The 21,515-nt window shown below is 40.6% G+C and overlaps 1 protein-coding gene across 1 annotated transcript; it reads left to right on the plus strand.

Annotated features, from left to right (window-relative positions):
- The first annotated feature begins 1,984 nt into the window (after window positions 1–1,984).
- On the plus strand, window positions 1,985–20,019 carry WDR45B (WD repeat domain 45B). The gene is made up of 10 exons (XM_060764458.2): window positions 1,985–2,198; window positions 6,612–6,686; window positions 7,475–7,576; window positions 8,236–8,323; window positions 8,923–9,017; window positions 9,830–10,020; window positions 11,507–11,592; window positions 14,621–14,722; window positions 17,593–17,714; window positions 18,724–20,019. The coding sequence occupies exons 1-10, from the start codon at window positions 2,132–2,134 to the stop codon at window positions 18,828–18,830; spliced, it is 1,035 nt and encodes a 344-aa protein (XP_060620441.1). The 5' UTR covers window positions 1,985–2,131; the 3' UTR covers window positions 18,831–20,019.
- The last annotated feature ends 1,496 nt before the right edge of the window (window positions 20,020–21,515 follow it).

Here is a 21,515-nt window from a genome sequence, read left to right on the forward strand (position 1 = left end):
ATATCTGGAGCCATAGATTATATTTCAGTGGAAGGGACTGGCCAAACCACCTCTAACTCTTCCTCTGACCTCAAGGAATTACAGGCAGACCCCAAGTTACAAGCATCCGGCTTATAAACATCTGGCTTATCATGATGCTATCTATTATAATGATTGTTTATTATTTGAAGTGCTTCATTATGTTACGTTTCTCAGGCATTGAATGTTTGCTGATCTTTTGTCGAACACTGCCCTGAGTCCCTTTTGGGAAATAGGGTGGTATACAATTATTATTATTACTATTACTATTATATTACAAATGACCCACAGTTAAGAATGGTGGTGTGACAACAGGAAGTGAGAGAAATCTCCCCCTTGGAAGGGAAATTCATTCCTGAAAGACTTGTCATGAGGAAAAGGTGTCTCCACTGGACTTCCATCAATAATCCTTGTTTCCACAACCAGCCAAATTTTCCAAAATCCAATTCTCACAGAGACTGAAAGTGAGGCGAAATCTTCTGAACTGGGGCACAGACAGTAAAGCAAGCATCACAGGAGTGTTAACCCTTTCCTATGCTATCCCTGGTGGTGCAGCAGGTTAAACCGCTGAGCTGCTGAACTTGCTGACCAAAAGGTTGGTGGTTCGAATCCAGGGAGTGGGGTGAGCTCCTGCTGTTAGCCCCAGCTTCTGTCAACCTAGCAGTACAAAAACTTGCAAATGTGAGTAGATCAATATGTACGGCTTCTGCAGGAAGGTAACAGCGCTCCATGTAATCATTCCAGCCACATGACCTTGGAGGCGACTACAGACGACTCTGGCGCTTCGGCTCAGAAATGGAGATGAGTTCCACCCTACAGACTCGGACACAACTAGGCTTAATGTCAAGGGGTAACCTTTACCTTATGCCAGTGGTTTTCAACTTGTGGATCCCCAGATGTTTTTGTCTTCAACTCCCAGAAATCCTAGACCAAAACACCTGGGGACCCACAGGTTGAGAACCCCTGACTTATGCTATCTAAAACTTTTATTTTTGGGGGTTGTAGGCTTTTTCAGGCTATATGGCCATGTTCTAGTGGCATTCTCTCATAGAATCATAGAGTTGGAAGAGACCTCATGGGCCATCCAGTCCAGCCCTCTGCCAAGAAGCAGGAATATTGCATTCAAATCACCCCTGACAGATGGCCATCCAGCCTCTGTTTAAAAGCTTCCAAAGAAGGAGCCTCCACCACACTCCGGGGCAGAGAGTTCCACTGCTGAATGGCTCTCGCAGTCAGGAAGTTCTTCATCGTGTTCAGATGGAATCTCCTCTCTTGTAGTTTGAAGCCATTGTTCCGCGTCCTAGTCTCCAAGGAAGGAGAAAACAAGCTTGCTCCCTCCTCTCTGTGGCTTCCTCTCACATATTTATACATGGCTATCATATCTCCTCTCAGCCTTCTCTTCTTGAGGCTAAACATGCCCAGCTCCTTAAGCCGCTCCTCATAGGGCTTGTTCTCCAGACCCTTGATCATTTTAGTCGCCCTCCTCTGGACACATTCCAGCTTGTCAATATCTCTCTTGAATTGTGGTGCCCAAAATTGGACACAATATTCCAGGTGTGGTCTAACCAAAGCGGCCATGAAAGCCTTCGACAATACATGTTATTTTTTTGTCGGGATCGACTTGAGAAACTGCAAGTCCAAATCTCAAAGATGGCTGGAGTTTCACTCAAAAATGCACCTGTTCCGACTTACAAACAAATTCACCGTAAGAACAAACCCACAGAACCTAACTTGGGAGCTGCCTTGACTGGCGTCGGCACAACAGGACTGGGCACTGGAAGGTGCACCCAGGAGTGGCGCTAGCCAGGGATCGATGCGCTCGGCGCTCGGCAGGGCTCCCTGCCTGAAGGCCGACGCGCTCTGCGGAGCCAGTCCGTCCGTTCAAGGCAGGGGGCGTGGCTTCCGCTCTGCTCGAGGCGCTCGGCGCTCCTCCGCCGGGCTGCTGGGTGAGCTCGGCGCTCGCGAGCGCGCCTGCCCAGTGCGGAAGGAGCCCTCCCCTCCGCCAGGGGCCTCCCTCCTCCTCCTCCTCCTCCTCCCGCCCTCCCTCCTCCCCCGATGGACTGAAGGAGGCCCCGCAGCCGCCTCTCTGCCTCCTGAGGAGGCGCCCGGCGCCATGAACCTGCTCCCGGCCAACCCGCACGGGAACGGGCTCCTCTTCGCCGGCTTCAACCAGGACCACGGTAAGGCACGGGCCCCCCTTCCCTTCCCGCCCACAGGCGAGGCCTACTCTTCCCCAGGGAGGTTGGGGCACCTAGGCCGGAGCCTGCCGTTGCCACGGTTCCCACTCCGCAAGGCAGGCCTCGGCCGCATCCTCCCCTTCGGCACCCCTTGAACCGCCAGGGAACTTGGAGAGGCCCCAGCCCCCTTCGGCAGAGAAGCAAGGATCCGGACTTAGGAGAACTACATCTCCCACAGCACACAGCCATGGCAGTTTAAGCGGGGTTGAGACAGAGTTTACAGTACAGTGTTGATGCACACTTTCATCGCCATGGCTCGACGTGAAGGAATCATAGGAGTTTATTGTCGAAGGTTTTCATGGCCGGAATCACTGGGTTGCTGTGAGTTTTCCAGAAGCATCCTCTCCTGGCGTTTCGCCTATATTTATGGCAGGCATCCTCACAACAACCTACTCATAGGAGTGATTTTTCCTTCTTGGTCTCTCTCCAGACTACAACTCCCAGGATTGAATAGCATTGCCCATGGCAGCTAAAATGGTACCAAACTTGCCAGTGCCTACCCTCTCCCTCCCCCCCCCCCCCTTCTATGCTCCTCCGTGACCAGGCTTTTCCTGCCTTCCCTCTGGACTTCCTCCTGTGAAATATATCCCTTTGAGATGCTGAATATCACCATGCCCGTGAGTGCAAGTCATGTTCTTCAGACTTGCCTTTGTGCTCATTGGAATTGTATTTATTTATTTACCCTATTTATAATCCCGCCTTTCTTGGAGTCATGTTGGCTTACATATAAAGGTAACAATTTGATGCCATGTAAACATACGTACATAATAAAATAAACATATATATTGGCGAAGGTTTTCATAGCCAGAATGACTGGGTTGCTGTGAGTTTTCTGGTCTGTATGGCCATGTTCCAGAAGCATTCTCTCCTGATGTTTCACCTGTATCAATGGCAGGTATCCTCTGAGGTTGTGTGGTCTTCACTTGCCTAGTTTCCAACAGACCTCACAACCTCTGGGGATGCCTGCCATAGATACAGGCAAAACATCAGGAGATAATGCTTCTGGAACATGGCCATACAGCCTGGAAAACTCACAGCAACCCAAAACAAACATATATATTAAACCCCTATGCTAGCAGGACTGAAGACTGACAGGTCACAGGTTCGAATCTGGGGAAAGCTCAGATAAGCCCCCTCTATCAGCTCCAGCTACTCATGCAGGGACATGAGAGAAGCCTCCCACAAGGATGGTAAAACATCAAACATCTGGACATCCCCTGGGCAACGTTCTTGCAGATGGCCAATTCTCTCACACCAGAAGCAACTTGCAGTTTCTCAAGTCACTCCTGACACAACGAAAAAATTGTGCTATTCAATAATTCTCTATGGGTTACTAACTGAATGTTTGATCCCACATCCGCATCTTTAGCCTTTTCCTGAAGGTCGGGGGGAAGGGGCTAATCTGATCTCATTAGGGAGGGAGTTCCATAACTGAGGGGCCACCACTGAGAAGGCCCTGTCTCTCATCCCCACTAACCGCATCTGCGAAGGAGGCAGGATCGAGAGCAGGGCCTTCTCAGACAATCTTAACCTCCTTGCTAACTCATAGAGGGAGATAAGTTGAGACAGAGTTTGCAGAATGGAACTCACAAGGGGGTTACAATGCTTGGCTTGGGGTTGTATTGGTCCCAAACACAACCTTGACGGGACTTCTAAGTCTGCCTGGTCCTGCTGCTTTGGTTGGCTGAGGCCTGTGCCCTGCCTCATTGTGTTCCGCAAACTCTTTACCCAGTCACTTTCTCATCAAAATGCAGCCCTTTCAGGGAACCCAGCTTTCATAGGTACATGAACAGTTATCCCGAATGACTTGGTTTGCTTTTGAACTGAAAACATCAACTAACTGTAGGGTAAGGAATGACAGTGTCTAGAACAGGCATGGGCAAACTTCGGCCCTCCTGGTGTTTTGGATTTCAACTCCCACAAGTCCTAATAGCCTGTTAGAAATTGTGGGAGTTGAAGTCCAAAACACCTGGAGGGCCAAAGTTTACCCATGCCTGGGATGGAATATCTCTACTTAGAAGCAAACATGAAGTAGTTTGTCAGGGAATTAAAGGGTGGAGAGTTTTTTTCTTTTTGCTCATGCTTTGTTCCTTTCAGAATGGTTTTCAAAAATGCTGGTACTGTAAATAGGGGCAGAGCTCTTGTGAGGAATTGTTTATACAAACTTCTGTGATACACATTCACATATTTATACTGTTTTTACATATTTCTAAGTACACAATTAACATTGTATATGTACCTTTAAACATGATTAATCTGAGATGATCCTAATTGTAGGATAGGACAGCAAAGGCAGTTGTTTATATTTTTTTCTAGTTTTGGATGTGAATCACTACAGTTTATGCAAATTAGAATGCGTATATTACCTTATCAGTAACTTTCATTCCAGAAAATCTTGCTTTTTTTTGCAGCTACTTTGACTTGAGTCATGTTTGATAGGCAGCCCTGTCCTAACAAAGGCGAGTTATAGTGGGTTGTATACAGAGGCAGTATATTTTACTGTTTAATAGCTCATTGGCGAGCATTCCTGTCTTGTAATTTGAACTCATTGGTTTGGAGCAAGAGAAAACAGATTGAGGAAGTAGCTGAAATCAGTGGCTTTTCAGGGTGAAAAATCAATGATGTCTCTCAGGCAACAGAATGGTCAGTTGATGGATGAGAGTTCTGCAAGCGGTCCTTCCTCCCCGCCCCCGCCCCCGCCCCCGCCCCCAAAAGGGAAGGTGGGATAGTTTGCAGGAGGGAGGGGATTCAAGCTGAGTTAGTGTACATTTATTCAAGCCCTCAGTTTGTAGACCCCTAAAAAAACTTTGTAAAAAAATTGCAGAAATATTTGAATATTCCTGAGTGGCCTTTAGTTTCCATCTGACAGCTAACATATACATTATTATGGTGAGCTAAGAAACACTGGCTGGCTTTACTCTAGACTCCATGGAAAATAAACAAATGGAAATATGGTGTGTTTTCAATAGAAGTGCCAAAGTAGAGAAGTAAAAGATAAAAGAAGGTGCTTCCCCCCCCCCCCCCCCCCCCGATAGTTCCCACTGGCTAAAAGAAACAGGAATTGGTCCTTCTAATTGACAGACCTCTCAAAACAAGCATGTTCTATGAGAGCTGATTAAAAATTCAATTATATCTGACACAGTGATCTATCCTGTAGAGACTCCATCTATTAGTCTTCTCAGTTCTGTTAGTCTAAGAAAGCATTTCAGGATACAACCATTTTTACAGACAATTTTTGGTCTTACAATTTTTTTTGGTTTTCTGAAGGCACATAATCAGATGTTTGAGATCTGTGCATAGGTTGAGACTTGTGTCCCATCATGTAGGTATTCTCTTTCTTCTTTGGTTCCCCACTACTATTTATAATGGAATAGTAGTGACCTACACATACCTTGTAAGACTTAAAAAGACATCTTTGTAAGTGAATGGTTTTTTTTTTAACTAGGTCAGAGTAAATGGATAGTGTTGAACCTAAATTAGAGACACCTGAAAATAATGGGATAATCTTGAGCAAGCAGGTTGTCCTCTCAGGGTTGTTTTGAGAGCTCCTGAAAGTTACTCCTGTTTTAATTCCAGTCTACTAAATTAAGGAATGTGTTGCTGTGAGTTTTCCGGGCTGTGTGGCCATGCACCAGAAGTATTCTCTCCTGACATTTTGCCCACATCTATGGCAGGCATCCTCAGAAGTGAGGTCTGTTGGAAACTAGGCAAGCTAACAGGGCCAGCTAACACCTCTTCACAAAGGATCCCCCCAGGCATCAACCACCCAGGCTTTGAAGCTGCAAGGCCATTCAATGCTAATCAAGGTGGCCAGTTGCAAGATTCACACTTGCCTCAAGCAGACAGGAGATCTTTCTCCCATCCTGGACATTCCACAGATATATAAACCTCACTTGCCTAGTTTCCAACAAACCTCACAACCTCTGAGGTTGCGTGTCACAGAAGTGGGTGAAACATCAGGAGAGAAAACTTCTAGAACATGGCCATACAGCCCAGAAAACCCACAGCAACTCAGTGATTCCAGCCATGAAAGCCTTCAACAACACAAATTAAGAAGTGCTACCTTCTGTAAGACCTATGCCTGACAGGAATAGGAGAAGCTGCCATAGGATGCTGTGTTACACCAGATCAAGGTACTGGTCTGTGTAGCCCCGTGTTTCTAAACTGGCAGCAACAATCTTTAGACAGAGCTATTTCCTTTAACCATCTGTCTGAGTCCTTATGTGAGGGGTGCCATGGATTGAAGCAGGAATCTTCTACATGCAGAATACAAACTCCCCTGCTGAGCTTGATCCTTCCACCGTTGGTTTGAAGCCTATATATCCTAGTAGCCTAGTCTTCTTTTTTTTCTTTTAGGGTGTTTTGCGTGTGGGATGGAAAATGGATTTAGAGTGTTTAATGCAGATCCACTCAAAGAGAAGGAGAAACAAGGTAAGTTGGCTTTTCCATAGTTGCTTTGTTTTATGCATTTTCATTTAAAGTAATCCATCTACAGTAACATTTTGTGCACTTTTACTTGGAAAGAACTTCCACTGAGTTCAGTAAGACTTACTCTTAAGTAATATTTAAGAGGAAGGAAATGACAAGCCATTCTCAGTATTCCTCATCTAAGAAAACTCTATGACATTCATGAGATCACTGTAAATCAGCAAGCGACTAGAAGGCATGAATATACACATAACTGTGTATAGTCTCGCAGCCTTAAAACAAGATATTCAATTTACATGAATTTCAGTGAATTTTAAAGCATGGCTGAATATCCATTGTCTCTTGGCAGTAATGTTTCCCAATTCATCAGGTTTTGAATATTTATGACATGATCAGAAAGTAAAGAACAGGTTAGATAAATGGACAGTGTGAAAGGTTTCATTTTAATGTGGTACTTAGGAAAGTCTCCTCTTGAACAAATATATTAAAGCATCATGCAGAAATTGCCTTGTTGACCTGTTGGAAAAGGGTAAAAGTAATGTAGAATTTGTGTGAGCATGTGTCTGTCAATGTATGAATTTCATAGTTTTTTTAGGCTAGACTTCCAAAATCAGGCAGAATCTGGTGCCTTCAAGATATTTAGTCTCTATATCTCGAATGTAACAGTTTTATTTTTCATATGTTATCTTATAAAGTAGTATGTTATCCACAAAGGTTTATGACGTTTGTTGTCAAAACACTAGCGAGTCTTCACATTGAATATTTTATTAAAATTCTCTTTTCTTCACTAGAATTCCTTGAAGGAGGTGTTGGCCATGTTGAAATGTTGTTTCGCTGCAATTATTTAGCTTTGGTCGGTGGAGGAAAGAAGCCCAAATATCCACCTAATAAAGGTATAGTATTGAGCAAGAAGTAGAATAATGTAGGACTTCATTAAACATTTCCTAGTTGTTTTAATTAAGCAGGTATTCCATCTAAAACTGTTTGAATGTCTTGCAATCTGAACAAATGTGGATGCAAGAGGGATATGAGAACCCTTTCCTTTTGATGGCAGTTCCTAGGTGGTCTCAATTTGTTTTTCCTAGGGTCAAAAAATAAACACACTCTTAAATTGGCATGGATGATATTGTATCCAAGCAGAAATAAAATGCTAATAGCAGTATCTGGACAGGAGTCAGATCGGAGATGAAAGAATGAAATAAGAACAATTTTAAATTTGCTGTGACTAATATGTATAATTGGGACAGTAATAGCTAAAAGGAGCTCTCTACATATTGTTTGAGCACTGGCCCCAAAAAGGGTGCTGGTAGAAGTTACACAACACTTACAGGACCACAGTCTTCCCATTCCTGCATATAAATTATGAGATTTTGTTGATCTATACTTGGGATATTCTGCTTTTCTTTACACTTCTTTAAATGAACCAACACAAACTACAGTTTAGGGTGTCATTGCTCATCATAGAGCTAGTTCCACAGGGGTATCAGTAGATTGCTGCAGTATAGTCTCAGTTTTTGTTTTAAGACTAATAAAGGCACTTTTACTACTGTAGTGATGATCTGGGATGATCTGAAAAAGAAGACTGTTATTGAGATAGAATTTTCCACAGAGGTCAAAGCAGTAAAGCTGCGAAGAGACAGGTGAGTCTGGCTGCAGTTCTTTTATTCATACCCAGCTTATTCTGTACACTGTTTTTTCACAGAAGCTAAAAGCAAGGTGGGGGCGGTCATCGTAAACTAGCACTTTGGACATTCTTAAAACTGTTTTGGAGTTGATGAAAGGGAAGATTTGCTTGTCTCATTGGAAGTCAGTCTTGGGCAAAGAGATGTGCATGCTTCCACTATAGGATTAGCTTGTGTTATAGAAATATAATAAAAGTTTTGGACAAGTCTTGAGAAGCTTGGGGAAGAAAAGTGTGCTCCCTGTATCTCCTCTAAATAGCTGCTGTGATAAACCTATCTTAAATTGGCATTTTCAATGGCACTTTAAAAGTCAGTGTGTATCAGGGTCAAAGTGTCTTGTTACTGCTGCAAAGGTAATTTGGGTCATACTTTGCAGAGATAAGTGAGATCCTCTGCAGTTTAGACTATTACTACTGCCTTTAGATAGAATATGGAAGTAGTTGTGAAAGTCCCCTAAAATGAAGACAGGATAATGTTTCTAGTTATGCCTTAAATTCAGCAGTGTACGATACTCGATGGTAGCACAAACATATTTGTTGTTGCTTTCTCTATTTCAGAATTGTTGTAGTCTTGGATTCGATGATTAAAGTTTTCACGTTCACGCACAATCCTCACCAGTTGCATGTCTTCGAAACCTGCTACAATCCTAAAGGTTAGCTGTCTCTATTACAAAATCTGTAAGAAGGATAAAAAGTATTTTGCTATTTCACAAAGGGACACCATTTTACTCCTCTGTTGTATATAATGGGACTTGAGCATCCATGGATGTTGGTATCCATGGAAGCATCCTGAAGCCAGTTGAGAGTGCTGGATACCAAGGATCCACTGAACATAAGATCTGAAAAGCACCTGGAATGAAAATGGAGGTATAATAAGCCATTTTGCTTATATATCTAAAATGCTTGGGATTAGATGTGTTTTGGATTTTTATCAGAGTTTGGAATAAATAGAATCATAGAGTTGGAAGAAACCTCAGGGGCCATCCAGTCCAATCCCCTGCCAAGAAGCAGGAAAATTGCATTCAAAGCACCCCCAACAGATGGCCATCCGGCCTCTGTTTAAAAGCCTACATACATTTGTTTATACATAATAATGAGGTACCTTGAAGATCGGACCCATGTCTAAACACACAATTTCTTTGCACTGAACCATGGTGCAAAAATGTCACTATCTCAGCCATCCATGGGGATAATTTTAGATTTTGGAGTATTTTGAATTTCAGAATTTCAGATGAGGGATCTTCAGTCTGAATAGACATGAAAAAACCTGACTACATATTTGCATAAACAAGTAGCTTACTACTTTTGCAAATATCATACCCTGATTCCTAAGCTTCAACTAATAACCCATTTCACAATACGGTTGAGTATCCTAGAAACAATCAGAGCAGTGTTGGGACTTGGGGAAATCTCTGGTTTTGGTGGTGTATTATGTTGCATTTCAACATTTTCCATTGTATTTCAGGCCTCTGTGTCCTGTGCCCAAACAGTAATAACTCCCTGCTCGCATTCCCTGGAACACATACTGGACATGTACAGATAGTAGACTTGGCAAACACAGAAAAACCTCCAGTAGATATTCCTGCTCATGAAGGGATCCTAAGTTGCATAGCTCTCAACTTGCAGGGAACAAGGATTGCCACAGCTTCAGAAAAAGTAAGCAAACGGTTGTGCTGTGCGGCTGGTTGGAAAATAGCCCAACACTCTAACTGAACTTCAGTAATATTTTCATGAGAATTAGTATCTCATTTGTATTAATTCATTTGTTAATCCTGATAAACAGAAATTATTTTTGTATCGACTGGTGGATTTTTGAGTAATTTGCAATACAGGCAGTCCCCAAGGAACGAACAAGATAGGTTCTGTAGGTATGTTCTTAAGTTGAATTTGGATGTATGTCGGAACAGGTACATTTTAAAGTGTAACTCCAGCCAAAAGTATGTGTATTTTTTAGCTTTGGATAGCACAGGGAAGGGTGGTGTTTGTTTTGCTGCCTGTGTCCCTATTCAAAATATTTCACCTCACTTTCTGTCCCTGTTATAATTGGATTTTGAAAATTTTGGCTTTCTGGGGGGAAAAGGATTGGTGATAAAGATTCATTTGGAATCCCCTTTTCTCCTTGACAACTCTTTCAGGAGTGGAGTTCAGATGTTTGTAACTTGGGGACTGCCAATGCGTAACAAAAGGCATTTATTGATTTTTTTAACATTTAATATTAACTTGTTAATATTCCCTGTCTATGATAGATCAGATGAAGGTTTGTGCATGCAGACCATTCTAGTGAGTGTTGAGATATGAAAGATAAGTAACTGTAGTCTAGAGACATAATTTTCGTAATGGATCCATTTGGTGAGAGCCGGGGGGGGGGGGGGGGGGGAGAAATTCTACATGCCTTAAAAGTGTACTTTCCATTAATTTAGAAAAGTCTATTGGTAATGTTTGAAGGAAGTTTTTCTCAAAAAACTACAATATTTAAAATTAGCTTTCTGAGAAGCATCAGTGTATTGTAGGATTACACATCCTTTTTTTTGCAAGCACTTGTCAAAAGACAGATCATATATGCAACATGAATTTCCTGTAAAACTTCTGATAAGCTCCTCTGCTATTTATATTAATGTTTTGGCTCTTCCCCCATGCGGCAAGCTCTCTCATATGCACTCTTTCACACCTTTAAATGAGCAAGAGTTTATATATTCTGCTTGTGTAAACTTTATTTTTGTTTGTCCATTTCAAGTAGTAATTTCTTTGGTACTGAACTTGGGGATATTTATGCGTTGGAATTCCCAACTCATCAGTAGGTTAATATTAAATATTTTTAAATGTTTGATTTTTTTATAAGACTGGAGATCAGTGGTTCTCAGCTTCTGCTCCTCTATATATTTAGGATTCTCAACTTCTCTCCATTATAGCTAGCAGTCAAAGGATTTGGGTGCCGATTTTCAGATTTTATGGGTGAAATAAAATCTGAGAGTAAGAGGAAATTAAGGCAAGCTTTCTGTGTGAGAAGGAAAATAATGTGCAGCTGTAGGGATGAACTAAAAGCATTGTGAAAAGAGTATAATTTGCACTTTCATCCTTATATTAGATAGAAGATATAGTGCAACTTTTCATTTCCTTATGAATGTTTGTTGTTTGTTTCTAGGGGACCCTTATAAGAATATTTGATACTTCATCTGGACATTTAATCCAGGAGCTGCGAAGGGGATCTCAGGCAGCTAATATCTACTGGTAAGCTTTGCTCTGCTAAGGAATTGAGGAAGCCTCCAGCGACATATTTTACCTGGGGCCTCTGAGAGATGGGTGCACAAATGAATGTTTGCGCTTTAAGATTAGTCCAGTTCTGAGTTAGTGTCTCACTAACATATTGGGGGGGGGGGGGGGGGGTTAGTTTCATTTTGAATAAAAACATGACATCTTAAAGAGGACAAGAGCAGTACACTTTCCTAAGGCTTTATTGTTGTTTTTAAGGTGAGAATTTATTCTTTAGTACTTGTTTACGCCTCCTGAATATAGCAGGGTGTTAGAAATAAAAGCATATTTTCAATAAGGGTCCTTTTCACTATGGTTCTTTACATAAAATCTGGACAAATCAGTGTCTTTTGTTAGAAATGAATAGAATATTTGCTGGTAGTATGGGGTATTTTGGGGCGGGGAGAAGCAATGCATAAATAAATGTACTCTGAGTATACAGTTTGGTTGGCAGTGACTGTATGTGAGATAGTAAATTAATAAATTTGAAACCCATATTATCTTGAGTTGGAGAGAGGAGGGATTCACACAAAGTGAACATATCACTCAGAAAGGCAAGAAAGTCATAGATTATCTGGAAGGAAAGCTTAACTCCTGTTAGCCTTCTTGTAGACTAGAGCAAATCAGGGGAAATTGAGAACTGGCTACTGTCCTGCCATTTTTATGCTTCAGCCAGGATTTATGTCATTATCCACATGGAGAATGTTTTTGTTTGTTTGTTTGTTTTAAAGTGACCTGCTACTAGAGGGTAATTGAATTTGGTTGATTTGGCAACTACTAGAGAACTTCATTATCTTCATCCTCTTTTTTCTGAGCAGAACTGGTTCTTAGATTTTGGTTAAACATACTTAGCTATCTTCAATGGTTCCCAGGCTGCACCAGTGCCTCTGTCTTCTCATCTTCAGCACAGATTCTGAGTGTGACTGCAGTGTGTCATTTTGATCTATGGAGTCCCATGCCTGTGGCCACTACAGAAGGCAAGGGAAGAAGAGAAGGCCAGTGCCATTTTCTAGCACCAGGCTCCCAGGGAAAGCAGGATGGTGGTCTGAACCTAATGGGAAACAGCCCAACTGTTTACACAGGTTCAAAGCATAGAAAAGCTCCAGAGTATACTGATTTTTTAAATGTGGTCTTTCCCCAAGTTAAAGAGACCCTGTGTGTTATGTGGATGCCATGGAGTCCGTTCACCCCCAGGCTGATTCGTACGACCTGTATACACAAGTACTACAGTTTTCATCTAGAATTTGCTTCATTGTGGCAATTGCTCTCTTGTCTCCCAAGAGTTTCTTTCTTTTGTTCTATCCAAAGGCGTCTCATCCAGTGGATTGGCCATGTCACGACCATCTTCATGGAAAGCATGTTTTGAAAATTTGCGTTGCTAGAACCAGATCATTCAGACAATAATTGGACTCCTTTTATCTTCAGTGCCAGGTTTTCAGATCCACTGTAGCTAGGTGTATAGAAGCGATATCCATGTGGCCTATCACCTTGCCAAGGGGCCTAGGGTTGTGACCCCAAAGCTCACTCTACCAAAGCAGTGGCCACATCTGCCACCTTTTCCTTCAGTGGTTTGCTTTTGGAGATTTTCAGAACAGAAACACACTCTGGGGCACTGCTGCTATTTTTGTCAGGCAGCATAAAATAGATAAATTCAAATCTGCCGAGACTGTGTTTGGCAGATGGTGCTCAGGACCTGAGCACGCAATGGAACAGCCACTGCGCTCATCCAGAGGCTTAAATATACCCCATTTTGGATTCCTCTTCTCTGAGAATGGCACCACAAGGCCCTTTACTGTGGAGGTGCCATCTGGGTTGGTGGAAAAATAGTAATCCATCTTCTTCCTTTGTGGCTGTCTGTTCATGAGGTAGTTGGGTTTTCTCATGGGAGGGAGTGTTTTTCTTCCTTCCTTCCTTTCTTTGCTCCAAATAGGAAAAATGCATTGGGAGACTGTAGAGGTTATTGCTGTTGGTTTTTTTTAAATATCCAAATGGCATTTCTGTTATCCCAGACTATGCTCTGGTAATTTCTGATACCAGCTGCAACATTTGATTCCTATCCTTTAGTGTTTATTTTTTTATTCTGAGACATATCAGAATAATATGTTCTCTTCTCCTTTTAATTTTTAGTTAGTGCTATAATGTATCTGTGATATTGTACATTTGATCCGTAACTCTGATACCATAAATAAATTCAGAGGGGAGAAAATTTGCTCCTCAAATCTAGAAGAGCCCTAGTGTAGGTCTGACATTCCCCCCTCAAGAATGGACGCGCAAGTGACAGTGGCTTGCAAAACATGGTAAACCCCTAGGAGCTATGACATGAGATCTCATGTTCTTTAGACCAAACTGTAAGAGCCCTTTGCCTTTCTATGCTGCATTTCTTTGTCTTCTTTAAAGCTTGGCTAGCATATGAATTGAAAACTTTGAGATGGCCAGTTTGAGATCACATGCCTCTGTTGTTTCTCTGGACAGTGGAAGGCATAACTCACTTTGAATAAAGCGCCCCTTTCTACAAACTCGAAATTGAGTAATGCCCAATATCATGTTCCTCTTTTTCAATTGTAGGTGATATGGAAGGGTTTTTTTTTTAAATGAGGTAATGTGGAGAACTTTTTTTAAAAAGGTGTGAATAATATGCTTTTTTTGCTGTGCCTATCATGTATTACTAAGCTGCCTGGGTTATTTTTTCCCCACTTCAGATTCTTACAGTTGCTGATAATAAAATGTGTTTTTTTAATCGCTGTTGACTTCATTCTTGGTATTATTACCAATGTAACTGTCCAAAACCCTACAGTCTGAGAAGGTCTAGATATCCTGGGTAGGGAGTTATACCTTCTTAGAAGAAAATCTATTTTAATGGAGAGTAGCTGCACATATGGTGTTATTTCCTGTAAAAGCTGCTAGGTTTTCTTTAACATGTATTTAGAAATGCTGTGTACCTAGTGTATAAAGTTTTTGTAAAGCTACTCATTTGGTGTTAAACAGATTTGTTTCTGACCTCCATTAGCATTAACTTCAACCAGGATGCTTCTCTCATCTGTGTGTCCAGTGACCATGCCACAGTTCACATATTTGCTGCTGAGGATCCTAAAAGGAATAAACAGTCAAGGTAAGGGGAATTGCAATGACACATAAGTAGTGTATTAATGGTCATTTTATTTAATAATAATAATAATAATAATAATAATAATAATAATCTTTATTTATACCCCGCCACCATCTCCCCAAGGGACTCGGAGCGGCTTACATGAGGCCAAGCCCGACAACACATCAATAAAACAGAAAAGCCATTTAAAAAATACAATTAATATAAATCACATATAAAAAATAACACACAAGGATTTAAAAACCTATGGCCGGGCTAAATGTAATAGTTTAAAATTTAAAAAATAAACGCTGGTCATAAACAGAGGTAGGATGTGTCTGGTAAGAGGGTTTTTAAAAAAATGAAGGGAGAGCAATCCAATGAGTAGTTAAACTGCTTCTGAGGACATTTTAGTGGGAATTATTTCCTTATTCAGGGAAGGCACACTGTAACAGTCATGTTTTCAGGCTTCTCCTAAAGACTGCCAATGTGGGGGCTTGCCTGATATCCTTTGGAAGTGAATTCCAGCATCGCGGGTGGGGGGGGGGGCACCACCGAGAAGGCCCTCTCCCTCGTCACCACCAATCATGCCTGCGAAGGGGGTGGGAGCGCGAGCAGGGCCTCTCCAGATGATCGAAGAGATCGTGTGGGTTCGTACACAGAAATGCAGTCACGCAGGTAGGCGGATCCCAAACCGTTCAGGGCTTTGTAGATAAGAACCTGCACCTTGAATTGAGATCGGAAAATGAACGGTAGCCAATGGAGCTTCTTAAACAGAGGGTTGACCACTCCCTGTAAGTCTCTCCAGTTAGTAACCTGGCTGTCGCCCGTTGTACCAATTTGAGAGTGAAGAGTTAGTACTTACTATGAAGGATCGTGGAGATACAGAGAAGAAACTACATATGTGTTGCCAGGCGTGTTCCTTCTTTCTCCATTCCATTAGTTTGAACAACAAGTGCATTGATCACTCATGGAAATTGGGTAATGCATTGACCAATCATTGAAATGGATTTTGAGAAAGGATCACAATGAAGTTGATTGTTCCCATACTATGCCTCAGTCCACAAGGCTTCTGTGGTCTTGGTGACTGCCTTGTTTGAAATCATTGCAGACAAATGCAACAAAAAGATGATACATAGAACCTGAAATCTGAGGCAGAAATTAGGATCTCAACTGTATGAGATATTATATACTTAACAGAAATAATATAAGTTTGGAAATGTTGGACAGAACCCTTATAGGTGGTTGCAAATACATAACCTGCAGTTATGCATTTGCATCTGCTACATATTCATGATCCCAATGTAGATCTGACAGTGAAAGCCCCCCAAATCCCATTTGCAGGCAGTCCCAGAGTTACAAACACCCGACTCACAGTTAAGAATGGGGGTGAGACAACAGGAAGTGAGAGAAATCTACTCCTCGGAAAGGAAATTCACTCCTGGAAGAGTTATCATGGGGGAAGGAGGTGCCTCCACTGAAGCTTTATCATTAAATCCCTGTTTCCATAACAAGCCACATTTTCAAAATCCAATTATCACAGGGACAGAAAGTGAGGTGAAATCTTCTGAACAGGGACACAGACAGCAAAACAAACACCACAGGGAATACATTTTAGGCAACACTTTGAAAAATTATGTTCAGTGATTCTCTTCACACCCAAAAATTACTCATTATCTAAAGGGCTTACAAATTATGATTTCTGAAAAACATGCTCCTCTATCCTCATCTTGCTTTACTGCATATTTTAACAGGACCGAACATTCAGATACAACATAAAGACCTCATTTCTGTATTGTTTTAAGCAGTCAGGGAAGGTATAGCAGACCAATGAAAAACAGGCAACTCACTGGATGTATTTCTTCATGGTATTCAAATTTAAACTATTGACTCAAAACCCACCTCTGGCACTTACTACTGTCCCTTGCTCAGAGATATAGTACTCCGTCTCATATTGCCATATTACCCCTGTCTTTTGTCATCTGGCACTTGCACTTTATCTATCAGCCCTGTCCTCTCAACTGATTGTATCGGCCCACCCACCTGAGTCCAGAATTGTTTTGCTATTTCAAGTGACTGCTTGTTGCTCAATTGTTGTTTTTATATTGCCTTTGAAAATGGCTAGTTCTAACTCAGTCCTATACATTGTCGAATATGGCCTTATTCTTCCTACCAATTACCCAGATCATTTCCTCTACTCGGCCCTGGAATGAACAGCCACAGACCCATACCTAATATTATTGTTGCCTGCCATAGCATTGCATTTAATTACCGGGCCCCCTAGAAATTTTGGGCTTGCACAAATCTTGGTATATAAATAAAGTTTATTATTATTATTATTATTATTATTATTATTGTGTTATGCTGTTGTTTATTTGTTTTATGTTGTTGTTTTATGAATTTTAATTTTAACTATGTTGTTTGGGCTTGTCCCCATGTAACCCGCCCCGAGGAGGCGGCTTACATGGAGATGGAGGCAGGGTCCAAAAAAAAGTAAATATTATTATTAGTATTTGAAACACAAGATGAGTCCACAACAGACAAGATCACTCTGCTGGCTCTTGTATTCGATAACATGTTGGACACTTATTATTATTATTATTATTATTATTATTATTATTATTATTTCTATTCAGACAAGTTTTTGGCTGTTAAGCTGAAAGCTGGTTTTAACCTGTGAATCCTGTTTGTTAAGTCATGTGCTGAATTTATTTACTTTTAGATTTTAATGTATAATTTGGTATTAGATTATATTTTATTCACTAGCTCAAACCTTATCTGTAGGAAAGGTGAAATATAAATAAAATGAAATTTTATCAAGTCAATAATTAAAGTAACTGGTGGCAATTTGCTGTGGTTCTTGAAATACTGAAGGAACTTTCTGTCTCTTTCAGCTTAGCATCAGCCAGTTTCCTGCCCAAGTATTTCAGTTCCAAATGGAGTTTCTCCAAATTTCAGGTTCCCTCTGGCTCTCCCTGCATCTGTGCCTTTGGAACAGAGCCAAATTCTGTCCTAGGTAAGGTGTGCATGCAAAAAAAAAACAAAAACAAATGAATTTATGAATTTAGATGACTGCTCACAGAAATAGGTTTTTATAGCACTATCTTGGGTTTTATTGTGGTTCCATTATTTTTGTGGGCTTTTAAATCCACATTTATATACATATGCCCACTACATACAAGTGTGAAGGAGTTGATGGGGACACCAAATATGTTCAGACTGCAAGCCGTGAAGGGCCAAGGCTGCTACTTGAGATCCCAGCATAAAAAGGCAGCTAAATGATTTATCAAAAACCTGGGATGGGATACACCATGGCATAGAATGGAACTAACTTTAAACAATACAAGAATCCTCTGCACTGGTTAACATTACATCTTTATATATATGCGTGTGTGTGTTTGTTTTATTGCCGACACAGGTAGAATGATATCACAATCCATCACCATTTCCGAATACATATCAAATACTGTTTGCTTGTTTACAATATTTATTTCTCACCCCAAAGGGGACTCAGAGCAGCTTACAAGTTACAATGTATAACTATTATTAGCATAGCACAATATTAGTATTATGTATGTCTATATTGCACTATACCACTACACTCAATATTATTAGTAGTATTACATGTAATATAAAATAATTAGTATATTATTATATTGCATCACAATATTAATATTATATGTACATATAATGTATGATTATTAGCATAGCACAATATTAGTATTATATATTACTATATTGTACTATACCACTACAATATTAGTAATTTTACATGTAATATATAATATACAATTATTATATATTATTAGTATATTGTATTACATTATAATATCAGTATTATATGTATATACAATGTATTGTATTATTAGCACAGCACAATATTAGTATATTATTATATTTTTGCTGGGAAAGGGCTCCCAACTGATCACCCAACTGTGCTTTTTTTAGTTGTAGAGCAGAAACTGATCAATATATGAAAAGCAGCATGGCTAAAGTGCTTCTCTTTCTCTCACTCTCTCATGTAGCAATTTGTGCAGATGGCAGCTACTACAAATTTTTATTCAATCAAAAAGGGGAGTGTGCCAGGGACGTCTATGCTCAGTTCCTAGAAATGACTGATGACAAACTTTGACTGAACAGACATCTGTAGCAGGGGAAGGATACTGGCCCCCTCCCAATTATTCTCCTCCTCTTCCTCCTCAAGAAAAGCCTCTGACTATCATAGACTCAAGAGTGCTGCTCAAGATGGGACCGATATCCTCAAGAAGCCCAAGACAGCATGATATGGAGTAAGCCACAAGGCAGACTGATACGTTAACTGTCAACAGCTGGTTTTACATGTTAGATTTGGCTGTTGTTACTTCAATTTTCGTAAAGGTTCTGTAGCCTATGCCAACTGGGGTTTTCTCCATTGTTGACGAACGAAGTTTAGCGCCTGCCACACAGTAAGGACTCCTCAAAAAGAGATGAAAATTGAAGTTCTGATATGGTGGTTTGAGATGATGAGAGCGAACTATCAGACAAGTTTGGAACATTTATACCAGCAGCTTCTGCCTTTACATGTCTTGTTTCTTCCTAAATACAAACAAGTAATCAGCAAGTGTTTTGAGTTCTACTTGCTCACAATAGATAAGAATGCCCAAATCCCCGTTTCCATACTATTATGAATAGGTATTAACTTCATAATGTCATTTCTTAGCGGTGCCAAAATAAATATCCCAAAACATAATTATTGTTGATCCCAATAGCTGTTTTGTAGGGCAAGAAATAAGTGGCGTAGAACAGTGCTGGAGTTGTGAAACTGACGCTGTGGCTGGAAATAACCCTCCATCCAGTGGAAACCTTATTCCATTAATGTTGGCACTTCATGTTGTGTAAGAGGCTGATGACAACAATTCGATGGGCATCAAATGTTATATTGTATTTCTATAGCTCTACGTTGTCCCTCACAATTTCACAGCAATCCTACCATATGTTGAAAATAACTAAGCTGGTGCCTATAAGAGTGGAAACGGAAAAAGCCAGGACACAATTGTATTTCAGGTGTTTTGGGAAAGGATGTATGTAGACACTTAATTTGAAATCACTGTCATCTTCCCCGAAGCACAAATTCAGTTATCTGTTTTCTTAATTTTACACAAGCTTCAAAGTTAACTGAAGTCTTTGTTCATCAAGTTGTAATGTATTGGAATTTGTCATTTAACGAAAGCATATATTCAAATGTCAATTTGCATGTTGCTTTTCAGTGTATATTTAATCATGGAAATTGTTTTGCACATCTTTTGTAATATTCTTTAATTAAAAGTGACTAATTTACTGTATTAATGTTATGGTAACAATAACGCACACTATAGTTAGCACTGCATTTACTGAACATTTAATACATGACAGGCAAAAACTATAAAACAGGCAAAACCCACAGACTATCATAATACGAGACTTAGGAAAACAGGATTCAATCCCACATCTCAGTTGTTACAATTTTTTTTGCTATCAGTGAACTTACCTGTATGTTGCGTGAAGCATGTTTCTTCCTCATCCCACTGCTGCTGACAGAACTCTTGTAAATGTTAGTAAGTTGATGGCAAAACTATTTGAGCAGAGGGTTCTCATGCAGTGTGGTTTTCCCGTTCTCTCTCCAAAAACTGCTCAAGGGAAAAGGCACCTCCTGCAGAAGAGTGGAATGGGGCCTGCAATGCCTGCTCCAGAGTTGATGGAGTTTGACTTGTCTTTCCGCTAACAACATGACTGAGAGTAGAAGTATGCTGTTGTGACTGAATGCCCCTTATACCAATATGTAACTCCTATTAATCCTGAAGTACTTCCCCCCCTCATCACACAGCTTGGGGATCTATCGCACCTTTTGATAGCTTTCTTTGCCACTTGTATTGTATTTCTAGATTCTATAATTAACCTTTTCAGGGACAGACTGCTCAGTTGTTCTATTTCATCTCTTTAATGTGAGACAAGTTTTGTAGAACTTGGCATTTATAGACTGTTGCTTGAGAAACCAAGCAACAATCTATAAATGCCTTAAATAGAAATGGGCAGTTCTGGTGTCACATCACTCGGGCTCTGATATTCTGTACACTTAAGTATTTTCTGCCTCAATTCCACATCAGAATATAAGTATTTTTAGCCCACATGACAACTGCGTATTTTTTTTAAAAAATCCCTTTTGTGCATTTGTTCAGGTGTTTGAATTTCCAAGCACTTTTTGATGAATAAACTATTTTTTACATTGCGAAGTTCAGAAATAAGATATCATTATGATAAGCTCCATTCCATTTTGTGTAAGTTACAGAAGGGAAAATTTCAGTTCACATAGCAAAATGAACTACGAATTTTTCATATTACTACAGCTGTTGACTTGAATAACCTTGCGTTACCATCACCCTTCAGCACTGATTCTGAAAGGCATTGGAATTTTACAGGCACTTTAACAATTGACTAATTATCACAAATAAATTTCCTTTAATCTTTTTGTCTTGTCTATAGCAGTGGTTCCCAACCTGTGGCCTGTGGACCACCAGTGGTCCGTGGTCTCACCGTTACTACACTGTTGCAGTGCAAGCAACTGGTCTTGCAAAATGCTCTTACAGTGCCGAAGCTTATTAAATACGGGTTTCTGTGGGTGAGCAGATGGGGACTGCTGGATAGCATATGTTCTGTATTAGAAATGAGCTGATGTGATCTATCCAGCACAATTTTCTGAATCTAAACCCCAAATAACCAAGCCAAATCTAAAGGCAACCAAAAACCAATTTGCAACCGTTTTGGTACTAATGTTGGAATAGTGGTCCCTTGTCAAAAAAAG

This window comes from Anolis sagrei, chromosome 2, assembly GCF_037176765.1.
Source record: "Anolis sagrei isolate rAnoSag1 chromosome 2, rAnoSag1.mat, whole genome shotgun sequence".
Lineage (NCBI taxonomy): Eukaryota > Metazoa > Chordata > Lepidosauria > Squamata > Dactyloidae > Anolis > Anolis sagrei.

Bases quoted from the DNA above. Each gene is read 5' to 3' on its own strand.
- WDR45B (XM_060764458.2), top strand. From the start codon at position 2,132: ATGAACCTGCTCCCGGCCAACCCGCACGGGAACGGGCTCCTCTTCGCC. The intron at 10,021-11,506 runs GTAAGCAAACGG...GTTTGTTTCTAG, and splicing joins TTGCCACAGCTTCAGAAAAA to GGGACCCTTATAAGAATATT. The intron at 14,723-17,592 runs GTAAGGGGAATT...TGTCTCTTTCAG, and splicing joins AAAAGGAATAAACAGTCAAG to CTTAGCATCAGCCAGTTTCC.